Source organism: Anomaloglossus baeobatrachus, chromosome 4 (assembly GCF_048569485.1).
Source record: "Anomaloglossus baeobatrachus isolate aAnoBae1 chromosome 4, aAnoBae1.hap1, whole genome shotgun sequence".
Lineage (NCBI taxonomy): Eukaryota > Metazoa > Chordata > Amphibia > Anura > Aromobatidae > Anomaloglossus > Anomaloglossus baeobatrachus.
Window position 1 is genome coordinate 427,080,019 of NC_134356.1, and position 14,642 is coordinate 427,094,660.

Genomic DNA, 14,642 nt, shown 5'->3' on the forward strand with positions numbered 1-14,642 from the left:
TCCTAGTCCTGTGTCCGACGCGTCTGTTTGGACAATGAATCTGCGACGGAAGTCAGGAGCAGTCAAGACTGGGCTTTGGGCTAGCCGGTCTTTCAATTGGAGGAACGCAGTTTCACATTCTGGGGTCCAGATAAGGTTACGGGCATATCTTTTGGTTGTGAGGTCAGTGAGCGGTTTTGCTATGGTACTGTAATTGGGGATAAACTTTCGATAGTAGTTTGCGGTTCCTAGAAACGCACGGACCTGTTTTTGATTGACCGGGCGTGGCCACTGGATAATGGCTTCTACTTTTGCAGGTTTGGGACGAATGCACCCACTTCCCACCCGATGTCCCAGGTATAGCACTTCGGCCATCCCCATTTGGCATTTGTCAGGTCGGATGGTGAGCTGGGCTTTGGCTACCCTCTGCAGCACCTGGGACACATGCTGAAGATGCTCTTCCCAAGTGTCGCTGAAGATAGCGATGTCATCCAAATAGGCCTGGGCATACCCCTGACATCCCTCTAGTAAATGGTCTACCATCCTCTGGAAGGTGGCTGGGGCGTTTTTCATCCCAAAAGGCATGCTGGTAAACTCAAAGAGGCCAAAAGGGGTTATGAAGGCCGATTTCTCTTGAGCGTCTTTTGTGAGCGGGATCTGCCAGTATCCCTTGCTCAAATCGAGGGTAGATATAAACCGAGACCCCCGTAACCTATCTAGTAGTTCATCCACCCGGGACATGGGGTAAGCATCTGTAATCGTGACCTCATTGAGCCATCTATAGTCCACACAGAAACGAGTACTCTTGTCCTTTTTTGGCACCAATACCACACTGGCAGCCCATGGGCTATGGGAGGGGACTGTGACTCCCATATTTACCATGTCATCCACCTCGGCCTTCATTATTGCCAACACAGGAGCGGGTCACCCGGTAGGCGGGTTGTCTTAGTGGGGTGGCTGCTCCTGTATTGACATGATGCTGGACCAGGGGGGTTCTACCAGGCTGACTTGTGAACAGGGTTTCATATGTTCCGAGTATGTCTGATATCTGTCGCTTCTGTGATGGACAAAGCTGCTCCCCTAGTGATACATCTTTTACCCCCATTTCCCTTTTGGAGTCCACTAATAGGTCTGGGATCTGGTCCAACTCTGGATCATCTAACTCTGGACAGCAAACTGCTAAATTGGTGACTTCTCGTTCCTCATAAGCTTTTAGCCTGTTGATGTGGTAGGTACGCTCACGAACACCTGCTCGATCCAGGGCCACGGTGTAGTCAGTATTGCCACATTTCTTGGTAATGGTGAATGGAGCCGCCCACATGGCTTGCAGCTTGTTTTTCCGCACCGGTACTAGTACTAGGACCTTCTGTCCACAGGCAAATTCTCGGGGCCGGGCAGTGCGGTCGTAACATCGTTTTTGCCTTTCCTGAGCCAATTCTAAATTCCCATGGGCTAACGCCATGAGGTGCCTCATCCTTTCCCTAAACTTTTGAACATAGTCCAGTATGGGAACCTCTTCTGTGGGGAAGGTGCCCTCCCAACTCTCTCGTACCAGCTCTAGGGGCCCTCGTACTTTTCGGCCGTACAGCAATTCAAAGGGAGAGAACCCAGTGGAGTTCTGCGGCACCTCCCGTAAGCAAAAAGGAGCTGCTGCAGGTTTTTCCTCCCAGTTTCCCCCCTCGGACTCCACATATCGGCTAATGAGCTGTTTGAGCGTTTTGTTGAAGCGCTCACACAATCCATTTGTTTCAGGATGGTAGGGGGTTGTGCGCATGGGGCGGACTCCATGTTTTTCCCACAGTGTGTGAATCAGTTCACTTTGGAACTGTGCCCCCTGGTCAATACTTCCTGTGGAAACCCTACCTGGCTAAAGATGTCCAGTAGAGCTTGAGCCACGTGCTCTGCATCTATGGAGGTTAAGGCAACGGCTTCTGGGTAACGGGTGGCAAAGTCTACCAGGGTGAGGATGAATCTTTTTCCACTGCGGCTGGGGATGGCTAAGGGGCCTACTATATCAATGGCAACTCTCTGGAACGGTTCTCCTATCAAGGGCATGGGTTGAAGTGGGGCACGGCATGGGGCTCCCCCCATACGCTGACACACTGGGCAAGAGGCTCTGTATTTTTGCACTTCTTGAGTGACCCTTGGCCAGAAAAAACTACGCAGCAGGCGGGCCCGAGTCTTTTTGATCCCCATGTGCCCAGCCGCAGGAACATCATGAGCTAAACGCAATAGTTGGGGTCGGTATTGCTGGGGTACCGCAAGCTGATGTACACGGGTCCAGGGTTTTTCTGGGCAGGATGCGGGCTTCTCCCGATATAAGAGGCCTTTTTCCCATCTATATACCTCCCCCTGATTTCCTCCCCCAGGTTGGGCGGCCGCACTACGGATAAGCTCTAAGGTGGGGTCTGACAGTTGAGCTTCCCTGAACTCCTTACGATCTATCTCCCCCAATCAATGGCCACAGTTGGGTCTGATGTACTCACATTTGTTGGCTCTGATGAGGAGGCTGAAGATTGAGGAGTTGGGTTCTCCTCTGATGGGCTGGAAGAAAGACCTGCACCAGGATGGTGTTTGGCTTGGCTGCGGGTGATGGCGGTGATAAACTGGCTGGATAGTCCTTGTTCTAGGTCATTTCCCAAAATTACAGGGGTGGGGAGGCCGTCCATGAGCCCCACTTCAACCTCTCCTTGGTCAGTTCCCCAGTCCAACTGCACTCGTGCCAGAGGGATGTTCGAGCGCTGGCCCCCAGCAAGTGTGATGGTCACTTGGCGGCCAGGTAAATGTTGTTCTGTGGGAACAATATCTGGGCTGACCAGGGTGATGGAAGATCCCGAGTCTCGAAGTCCCTGAGCCTGTATATCACCAACCTTGACCGTCTGGATGTGGGGATGGAGGTTAGCTGGTGTACGGTGTAACGGCACATAACTCATAACCAGCAAAACACACAAATGTAACAGGCAACAGAGTCTCACCCTTCCGCTGGCTCACCAGGGATTTAGAATGTCCATGCCTCAGAGCTTCCAGGGCCGCTTACTCCAGTCCAGCAGCACCCCGCTTTTGGCGGGCACCCACCGAGAAAGGAATAACGCCAGATTTAGGAAGCTGTGTGAGGTCTGCAAAGTCTGTACCAGGTGACTGAACTGTCCCAACCTGAGTGTCCTCCTTAGGTAGTCCTGGTATGATGTTACAATCCTGGCAGCCGGAGTCGAAATCCCTAGGCTGTGGATATGGTCTCCAACCGGATCCGGAGTCCCTAGATTGAAGCCATAAGATATCCTGATCCTCTAGTCAGCTCCAAAGAGCTTAGACTGGATCCATCAGCATCCATCAACCTTCATCAACCCTGGTGGCTTAAAGAAGTCCCTTTTATAGCCATAACCTTCCCTTAGGATACACTGCGTCCTCATCAATTGGTTGGACAAGATTGCTTCTCCCATTGGATGAATTTCAAGCTGCATGCATAATGTTCATTTAAATGATGTGCATAGAAAGACTCAGTATATCTACATGGAGTCGGCAAGTCACCGACTAGACAATGGCTACTAAGGTAATTACATTATCAATACACAACTACAATACAATGGTTACTGGAAACGTCTGGAGAGCAATAGCTAAGCAAACATGACTTAGCAAACATAAGAACAATAGTCTGGCTGAATGTTAAGAAACTTTTTAACCCATGAGAGTCCATGTCGTCACAGTTGCCTTCTAGGCCGGCTGCCTAATCAGAACGCAGTATTGGCCACCAATCGGAGCGGAGGGGTGTGGAAAAGGCGACGCATATGCACGCCTACGAGGCTTACAGCGTCAAACACTACACCCCTATTCGAGGTCAGAATCGTTACATAGCTGCTGTGTGACAGGGTCCCAACGAGATCGTTATACAGGTCGCTGCATCGTTACTAAAGTCGTTGGGAAAATGACTGTGTGACATCTCACCAACAATTTAACAACGATCCGGAAACTGTGACGTAGTAACGATCTCGTTATGTGTGACTGGACCTTAAAAGAAACTACACAAGATTCTTTTTTGTAGCTTTCCTACCACTTTGGCATAAATCTACATAGTATGGGAGGCTTCTTTACTAATGTAAATAGTGAGTATTTGCAACGATTGCTTCTTACATGCAGCCTAAATGATGGGTTAAGGTGATTACATGATGGTTTTTGACAATATGTGCAACATATGAAAATAACAAAGTGCCTAAATAAAAAGCATCATTATGCAAAAGTTCTGTTACCATCTGTAGAACACTCTCATTTGGTGCCCTGGTGAGCTCACCCTATAAGAGATATGGTACCCGCTACCGATTAAAACATACAAACATCTACGAATGTAGTTATACATTCTGTTTTACTCAGTATTTAATTACTTTACTTAATATCACTTTTTTTCTTCATTCATAATTTTGTCCAGCATGGAAGGTTATGAAACTTTGCAAATCATGTTACTAGGAGATTTGTTTTCATTACTGTAAAAGAATTGTATTTACAGTGGAACCTTGGATTATGAGCATAATTCATTCCGGGAGTGAGCTCTTAAACCAAGTTACTCTTATATCAAAGCAAATTTTCCCATAGGAAATAACTGAAAGGCTGACAATTCGTTCCACAACCCAAAATGTTTTACTGTATTTATACAAACATTACAGTAATACAAAATAATGTACTGTATTTATAGAAAATTAATACAAAATGCTGTACAGTACAGTAAAATAAAAACAAATTAAACTGCACGTTAGCTTACAATAGAAGTGTTGGTGTGCGGGATGTTCACTATAGAGAGAAAATTAAGTATAAAGACGACAACCTTTATTCTAGTACAATACACAAAAAACACAACCCAAATCTTTTCTCCCCAAAATAAGGGCAGAACTAAACCAAATGTGGGGCAGGAATACTGCACAGGCAGATTACAGTACAAGCAATGTGCTGCACTGGTTAGCAGAAAGAACGTACAATATTGTGTCCACAAATGCAAATTGATAGACATGCTATATAGTATATACTGTACAATGGTATACAGTACATATGTACAGAAAATTACCTCCAGAGCGAGTCAGGGCATGGTGACAGGACGGAACCAGAAGTGTACATGGTGAGTATTTGCTCTTCTTGCAAAGCATTGCTCTTAAACCAAGTTACAATTTTTTAAAAAGCTTTTCTTATCTTACAAAACGCTCTCAAACCAAGTTACTCTTAGGGGTACTTTGCACGCTGCGACATCGCTACTGCGATATTGTCGGGGTTAAATCGAAAGTGACGCACATCCGGCGCCGGTAACGATGTCGCAACGTGTAAAGCCTAGATGCGCTGATAAACGATCGCAAAAGCGTCGTAAATCGGTGATCTGTGTAGTGTCGGTCATTTTCATAATGTCGCACCAATAGGAGATACGATGTTGTTCCTCGTTCCTGCGGCAGCACACATCGCTGTGTGTGAAGCCGCAGGAGCGAGGAACTTCTCCTTACCTGCCTCCTCCGGCTATGCGGAAGGAAGGAGGTGGGCGGGATGTTTACGTCCCACTCATCTCCGCCCCTCCGTTTCTATTGGCCGCCTGCCGTGTGACGTCGCTGTGACGCCGCACGACCCGCCCCCTTAGGAAGGAGGCGGGTTGCCGGCCAGAGCAACGTCGCAGGGCAGGTAAGTGCGTGTGAAGCTGCCCTAGCGATAATGTTCGCTACGGCAGCTATCACAAGATATCGCAGCTGCGACGGGAGCGGGTACTATCGCGCTCGGCATCGCAAGCATTGGCTAGCGATGTCGCAGCATGCAAAGTACCCCTTAATCCAAGGTTCACTGTACGTGGCTTCCAAACCCCAGCTTTCTCCAGTCTGCCTGCTTTCAGATACATTTATATCAGAATGTACAGTGATGGCCAAAAAACAAAAGAATTTTACTTCAGTCCGATGACCTGTGGTCAATCCTCAAAAAGCGGGTGGACAAATAAAAACACAGAAATGGTGATAAACTCTAAGCACCGAATAGGTGATATTCAGCTGCCAGGGAGAATTGTAGAAGTTTTGATAAAGAAGGGCCAATGCTGTAAATATTGAGTCTTTACATATACTAAATGTAATTTATGAAATACTCTAATAAATAATTGTCCATCAGTAACTATAGAAATACTTGTCAAAAAGATCTAAAAACACAGAAGTAGCAAACTTTGTGAAAGCCTAAATTTGTACCAGACTAAAATGTTTTGGCCATGTCACTAGTTATTGGGAGTACAGATGATGGCAGTGATGGGTCAGCTCTGCACCTGTGTTTCACTAGCTCTACAGATAAGCTGCTGCAGGAGATTGTACTCATAAACAGAACACTCAGGAGGAGACAGCTGCTGATTATTCTTTCACTGCCATCATCTGTACTCCAAATAAGTATGTTATGATATCAATGCAAATAAAAACAGGCGAATAGAATGGGAAAAAGCAGGGATTTGCAAGCCACTTACAAGGAATTTGTTTCATGAATATATGGATTTGCAAAGTTTCAAAACATTCCATGCAGGACAAAATTGTTAAAAAAAAATTAAGTTTAGTTACTCTTTAACATTTATTACTGTAACTAATAATGATCGCATCGGTGAGATTTATATCGTTAGGATCAGGTGATTGTATCAATCCTCACATGTATATGATCATGTACGCTGCTCTATTAATCACTTTGTGTCAGCTACAGCTGTGATCAATAACAGGGACAGAAAAAACAACTGCGGTGTCTGGCCAGGAACTGCATAGGAGGATACACACGGCTATACTGCAATTTTAGTGTTATTTTACAATGTGGATTTTGGGCACATGGCAAGTACGGGTGAAGGCCATAAAAAACATGTGCTTTGCTTGTACTGAAAACCACATATCAGAACCACAGATAAACCAAGCGTAGTTTTTGCTGTGTCGTTGCCTGCATGTACCATACATGTCTGACTAAATATTCACATAAATGGAGAAAATATAAGTCCACAAAGCTTGTGCATCACTCACCTTGGGATGATCAGTAATAACATTAGTTTCCATCAGATCAGTCTGATTTGGAATTTTAACCTAAAAGAAAATATACAGACTGTAGTTCAATGAACAGGCAGACAGAGACAAACTTTATAAGTCAATCAGATGTCATAAATGTCTGATTTGTAGGGATACAAATGGACTCTTCAGAGAAGAAGACGACAGGAACACTAATGCCACCTATTAGAAGTAGCAATTCTAAAATTCAACATTGACCCTTGCCTTATGACTTAGGATAAGAAGCCAAACCAAAAACTCCATTTGTAAACATGTGTTTTGGAATGATTGCTATTCATCAATGCAAAGTATGCATCTGATTTGGCTGGGTTAGATGCCTCTGACAGGAAGCCAAAGGGTATGTGCACACGATCAGGACCCACTGCATCCTGGATGCGGCGGGTCCTGACCTGCGGGACCGCAAGTCTCCTCTGGGCTCAAGCAGTTGCAGTCTCTCTCTTCTGTTCTCTCTGTGGAGGACACTTGCCACTCTGCAGCAAAGAATTGGCATGCTTGTGGCTCAGAAAGCCACACCACAGGTCAGTTTACGCTGCGGACAGTACATGCGCAGTGGGCATGCGATTTCTAGAACTCCCTTCCACGGTGCTTGTACTGTACAACGCAGCGTTTTGGACGCAGCTGAAACATGCATTCAAAATGTTGTGAACACTGACTGTGGGCACGTATCCTGAGTTTCTACTTGTGGAGTGTGCAAACTCCACATAAGGATTTTTATAAGCCGTGCAATGTTCCTCTGCAAACTTATAGAGGTAGTCCACTACAATGCATAGTGGCCACATCAATTTAAAGCAGGAAAGAAGGCTTTTTCTAAATACCTTCTTTTTCCAATTCTTCCTGGGAATGGCACTATTGCTGTCTGCTCATCCCCATCATGTGACCCAGGCTGCAGTGACCTCTGATGTCCGGTGATTTCACGTCAACGTTCGGAATTGGAAGTTGACTCAACATCACCGAGGCAGGACCCAGTCTCCTTGGGTGACAGGGCTGAGGGCAGAGTTTCATCCCACGTCTCAGCATCTCATGTGCTTGTGGCACGCTGCGGTGAAGGTAAGAGTGCGCAAGTTGCTGGACTGTGACGTGCGATGAAACTCCGCCCACAGCCCAGCCGCTCAGGGAGCCTGGGTCCCGCCTTGGTGATGTCGGGTGAACTTCCAGTTCCGTAAGTTGATGTGAAATCACCAGACATCAGAGGTTACAGCAGCCGGGGGTCACGTGATGGGTGTGATCGGACAGCGATAGCGCTGCGCACAGGTTGAATTGGAAAAATAAGGTATTTCCCTGCTTTAAATCGATATGGCCACTATGCTTTGTAGTGGACCTCCTCTTTAGGTGTGCAAATTGTCTCTTCAAAGTGGAAGAGGACAGGATCTCTAGCACCACCTATTCCAATCTGCAGGGTTCAGACTTCACAAAGCACAATGAATTTTAAGAATATTTCATAAATTAATAATAGGCCAGAACTCAGTAATATCATAAAAATCTAGATCACGTGGGGTTAAATTGCTTATCAATATGCCATAAATGTCTAGAGTGGAAATATCAGTTTAATAAAAGTATTCTCTACAATTAAGAAAGTTGTATATACACAGTATGTTGGGTGATAGACAGTGCTATGACAAAAGTACCTGCAGGACAAGTCCCATGATCGGCAATGAAAGGGAAAGTCCTGGCCCAGGAAATGGCCATCGATCTATCTGATTACAAACTAGACCAAAAGAAAAATTGTTTTTGTCAGCATATAAATATGTTATAAAGACAATAATTTTACCATCTTCAGCCCAGTATGTTACTATCCTAAAAGTTCCAAAGCCACCACTGTATTCACTGTCTATGGGAGGCATGCTATCACTCCCATAGATGCATAGAAGTGAGAGGAACAGTGGTCACGTTTGTCTATTACTTCACTATACACACAAACACATATACATTTTTTCAATTCACATTTTCCATTCATATCTTACCAGCTTCAAGACAAGGCTCCAATTTGTTAAAATATTCGGGAGCAATAAGTTGCAGGAGTGTGTGAAACAAATTGGTGTAAGGTAAACTGGAGAGAAGAACTAGAGACTAAAAAGAAAGCAGATAAATATGAATTCAGTGCTCATTGGACAGTAAAAGAACCGATGAATGTAAAAGTGGACATGGATTTGTATAATTAAATGAAACCTCAAATGGTACATACAATACTCACAAAAAGTTGGGGACATTTGGCTTTCGAGTGAAATTTCAGGATGACTCTAAAATGGTCTCTAACCTTTTCAGGTGAACTTAATGTGATCTTCAGTCATTCCACCACTGATCCATCGCGCAAAGGATGCAACGCAAGGCCATCAGTCGCAATCCGTCGTTAATACAAGTCTATGGGGAAAAAACTGAATCCTGCAAAATATTTTGCAGGATACCATATTTTCTCAAGGCAACGGATTGTGACTGATGGAAAAAGACTGAAGTGTGAAAGTAGCCTTACACATAAGAAGGAACTTAAAGGGAACCTGTCACCGGATGTTCATAATACTTACCTAACGGTCGATGCACAGCAGACTGGTCGGATGGGCGTCTCTGTTTTTCGGGTTCCGCGCCTCCTCTTTTGGCCATCTTTGTCCTCCTTCTGAAGCTAGTGTGGATGATGCATTCTACGTCATCTACACTAGCTGACAGTGAGGTCCTGCCCTGCTCATAGTTCGAATCGACCAATTACAATTATTTATTCCAAAGGGTGTGCAACCAAATATTAAGTTGAGGGTGACAACAATTTTGTCCATACAATTTTGGGGGTTTTGTATAAAATTATGTCCAATTTGCCTTTTTTTTCAGATTTTTTTTTTTGTCTTGTTTCAATACACATAAAGAAAATATATAACAAAACGTGCAATTGCAATAATTTTATGGGAGAAATATTTCAATTTCTGTAACATTTTCAAGGGTGCCTGCACTTTCTACCACGACTGTATCTAAAAATGATTAAATACAAGAGAGATCATATAGGTGGATATAGCCAGTACTCGTTATAAGTACAGCAAGTACGAATACGGTAGTTATGTACTCGATCAATTCTAGAAATTCGCCTTTAAGGATAACCTGTCAGGTCCAATATACAACCAGATCCACGAGCAGTTCTGGGTGTATATTAGTAATTCCTGCCTAACTGTCCCTGTATACACTAGCATAGATAAAGGGATCTTTAGAAAAAGTATTTCTAAAGATCTTTTACCGTATGCTATTGAGCAAGGGCACTAGCCCCCTGGGCGTTAGTTCCCCGGCCAGTCGCCCCTCATTAGCATGTTAGTACACCCCTGTTGTTGTGCTAACATGCTAATGAATACACAGCGTCACAGGATGATCTCACTCACCTCTCCGCCACCATCGCTGGATTTCGGCTCAGTGCGCATGACCCTGGAGTTTCGGTCATGCGCACTACTTCAGTTTGAAGCCAGGACGCATACACCCGACTTCATAGTGCGCATAACCCAAACTCCGGGGTCATGCGCACTGAGCTGAAATCCAGCGATGGCGGCGGAGAGGTGAGTGAGATCATCCTCTGACCCTGCGTATTCATTAGCATGATACCACACCCACAGGTGCGTACTAACATGCTAATGAGGGGTGACTGGCCAGGGAACTAATGCCCAGGAAACTAATGCCCTCGCTCATTAGCATACGGTAAAAGATCTTTAAAAATACGTTTTCTAAAGATCTCTTTATCTATGCTACTGTATACAGGGACAGTTAGGCAGGGATTAGCAATATGCACCCAGAACTGCTCGTGGTTCTGGGTGCATATTGCACCTGACAAGTTCCCTTTAAGGCTGTACTCACATGAACGTATGGCATCCAATGCGACAGCATTGGATGCGATATGCTAATGACCCCCGGCTCAGGCTCTGCTTCAAGCGCGAGCCGAGTGTCATGCGACTGTGACCTGATCTTGCAATCGGGTCACAGCTGTGAAGTTGAGGGCAGGCGCTGCAGAGGAGAAGGAGGGGTTAATCCCCCCATCTATTCCATTGTCAGACTGTGCGTATATTGCACTGTACTGGGATAACATCAGAGTGCAGTCCAATATTTCTCTTGCACCCATAGATTTGAATGGGTGCGAGTGATACGGCTCTCGCAGAAAATCGCAGCATGTTTTTTTCTCGCATCCAGAATCTGGATGTGAGAAAAACTGACCAACTGCTCTCCCTCATTGACTATCATTGGTCAGAGTGCAATGCGAGATTTTCTCGCATTGCACTCGTCCATTTTTCACGCTCGTGTGCCCTAAGGGGGACCTGACCGATTCATGATATCCTAACCATGAGCAGCATGAATTAGAGCCCAACTCTGCCATTTCAGCCAGATATGTTTGAGTAAAAAATGAATGTAAAAGCCGCCCGGGGACAAAGTGCCTTACAATATATCACAAAACTGAGTACACCTCTCATATTTTTGTAAATATTTTATTATATCTTTTCATAGGGCAACAATGTATAGTAGTCAGTGTATATATTGTTTAACAGTGTAAATTTGGTGTGCCCTCTAAATAACTCACTCAACACACAGCCATTAATGTCAAAACCACTGCCAACAAAAGTGTGGACACCCCTAAGTGAAAATGGCCAAATTAGCCATTTTCCCTCCCCGATGTCATGTGACTTAGTCTTTCAAGGTGTGAATTGGGAGCAGATGTGTTAAATTTGGTGTTATCGCTCACACACTCTCTCATACTGGTCACTGGAAGTTCAACATGTTATCTCATGGCAAAGAATTCTCTGAGCATCTAAAAAAAAGAATTGTTGCTCTAAATAAAGATTGCCTAGGCTATAAAAAAAATTGCCAACACCTTGAAACTGAGCTGCAGCACGGTGGCCAAGACCATACAGTGGTTTAACAAGACAGGTTCCACTAAGAATAGGCCTCGTCATGGTCGACCAAAAAAGTTTGAGTGGACATGCTTGTCATTTTACTCATTGATGTTACAAAGTCTCAGGTGTGAATTGGGAGCAGGTGTGGATATGGTGTTATCACTCACATACTCTCTCATACTCATCGCTGGAAGTTTAACATGGTTAATTTTTTCATATTTTTAAACCTTTTTCACTTTTTTTTTTTACTAGTCCTCCTGTGGACTTTATGCCTGCACAGTGCGATCACTTGTGCTGATCAGTGCGATGCTTCAGCATCGCTCTGATCAGGAGAAATGCAGCATTCCTGTGAGTGCCAGTGCTCTGTTGGCCATAACATTAAAAAAGTCATGGTAGCATCAGGGATCATCACCTGTTCTTGCGCTTCCATGGCAACACATTGGCGCCCTGTGATTGCGCTACGGAGCCGCCGATGATGGCGGGGAACGGCACAATCACTGCCACAGTCATTTAAATCGTGCTAAGTGGTAAGCAGGTGCAGATTGATCTCTTCTGATCCACCCGCACCTGTTAGTCGCACATTTCTGCTCTGATTGGATCATTGAATATGGGCGGGGATTACTGCGGCCTCGCCACCGGAGCGCATTATTACTAGGGGACACGACCTAGGACGTATAAATACATCCAAGTTCGCGAAGGGGTTATTAGCTGTATGTAGAGTTATTTAGAGGGTACACAAAAGTTTCACTTTTAAAGAAGCTGTACACTGACTACTTTACATTGTACCAAAATGTCATGTCTTCAGTGTTATCCCATGAAAAGATATAATAAAATATTTACAAAAATGTGAGGGGTGTATTCACTTTTCTTATATAATGTAGGTGACTTGTCCTAGATGCTAGTCCTTGTCTACTTTTCCCCACCCCGGTCCTCTTGAGTTACAGGTCTTTTCTTACATGTATGTATGTATATACAGTATATACTGTGTGATTTTATATATATATATATATATATATATATATATATATATATATTACAGACCAAAAGTTTGGACACACCTTCTCATTCAAAGAGTTTTCTTTATTTTACGGACTCTGAAAATTGTAGATTCACATTGAAGGCATCAAAACTATGAATTTAAAACATGTGGAATTAAATACTTAAAGTGTGAAACAACTGAAAATATGTCTTATATTCTAGGTTCTTCAAAGTAGCCACCTTTTGCTTTCATTACTACTTTGCACACTCTTGGCATTCTCTAGCTGAGCTTCAAGAGGTAGTCACCAGAAATGGTCTTCCAACAGTCTTGAAGGAGTTCCCAGAGATGCTTAGCACTTGTTGGCCCTTTTGCCTTCACTCTGCGGTCCAGCTCACCCCAAACCATCTCGATTGGGTTCAGGTCTGGTGACTGTGGAGGCCAGGTCATCTGGCGTAGCACCCCATCACTCTCCTTCGTAGTCAAATAGCCCTTACACAGCCTGGAGGTGTGTTTGGGGTCATTGTCCTGTTGAAAAATAAATGATGGTCCAACTAAACGCAAACCGGATGGAATAGCATGCCACTGCAAGATGCTGTGGTAGCCATGCTGGTTCTGTATGCCTTCAATTTTGAATAAATCCCCAACAGTGTCATCAGTAAAGCACCCCCACACCATCACACCTCCTCCACCATGCTTCACAGTGGGAACCAGCCATGTAGAGTCCATCCGTTCACCTTTTCTACAAAGACACGGTGGTTGGATCCAAAGATCTCAAATTTGGACTCATCAGACCAAAGCACAGATTTCCACTGGTCTAATGTCCATTCCTTGTGTTCTTTAGCCCAAACAAGTCTCTTCCGCTTGTTGGCTGTCCTTAGCTGTGGTTTCCTAGCAGCTATTTTACCATGAAGGCCTGCTGCACAAAGTCTTCTCTTAACAGTTGTTCTAGAGATGAGAAGGTGTGTCCAAACTTATGGTCTGTACTATATATATATTGTATATATATATATGTACATATATATATATATATATATACATATATATATATATATATATATATATTAGAGAGAATCGGTAATCAATGGGAGTGAGGCAGGGAGAAGCCACCCAGATCCAGCCTTCAGGAGTAGTCATTTGAGCCACATGTTTCCTGGCCGGCTTTTTAATATACCGTATGTTACTCTGACACACTGTAGCATTTCAGAGTAGAAACATACCTGGCTAAACTGACAAAGCCAGTGTCTGAATCATGTTGCTTTTGGTTCGACAGCATGTATCCTCAGCTGGCAGGTTTCCTATAATTTAATTGCTATAATATTAGCCATCTACGCAGATAATCCAGGCATACTAACTAGAATATTGAAAAAACTAATGGAAAGAGGGATGTAACTAGGAGAGTTCTATTTCACTTTGAATAAATCACTCTTGGAATTGAAAATGAAAAAATCTGAAAGTTTACTTTATTTCATTTAATTAACCCATATGTTATCTGTTCAAATTAATGTACTTGTCAATATTGTCTTTTTGCCAATTTAATTTTTTTTTAACAGTAAGCACTTACCTTCTGAAAGTATCCCCTCTTCACAGAACTATCTCTTACTTGTCGAAAATAGACGTACCCAAAGTAATGGGCAGTATCCCTCTGTAAAGGCAGAAGAAAACAGCATTGACTGTACATGGATAGCTGGATAAAGTGAAGGTCTGACTGCTTGGTTTTATAACTTTCTTTTTAATACTCAAAATAGTTTGATTAGGAATATTCACTGTAGGCTTGAGCATGCCATTCATTTAGGCTAGATTCACATTTCC

General features: G+C 44.0%; 1 protein-coding gene across 1 annotated transcript in view; it reads right to left on the bottom strand.

The window, feature by feature from the left end:
* Window positions 1-14,642, bottom strand: part of DENND6B (DENN domain containing 6B) — an 81,240-nt gene that overhangs the window by 37,018 nt on the left and 29,580 nt on the right. The window contains exons 5-8 of the mRNA XM_075345412.1: window positions 14,395-14,475; window positions 8,972-9,077; window positions 8,636-8,715; window positions 6,969-7,028 (exon numbers count right to left, since the gene is read on the bottom strand). Coding sequence (XP_075201527.1) covers window positions 6,969-7,028; window positions 8,636-8,715; window positions 8,972-9,077; window positions 14,395-14,475 — 327 coding nt within the window. The remainder of the gene's footprint in view (window positions 1-6,968; window positions 7,029-8,635; window positions 8,716-8,971; window positions 9,078-14,394; window positions 14,476-14,642) is intronic.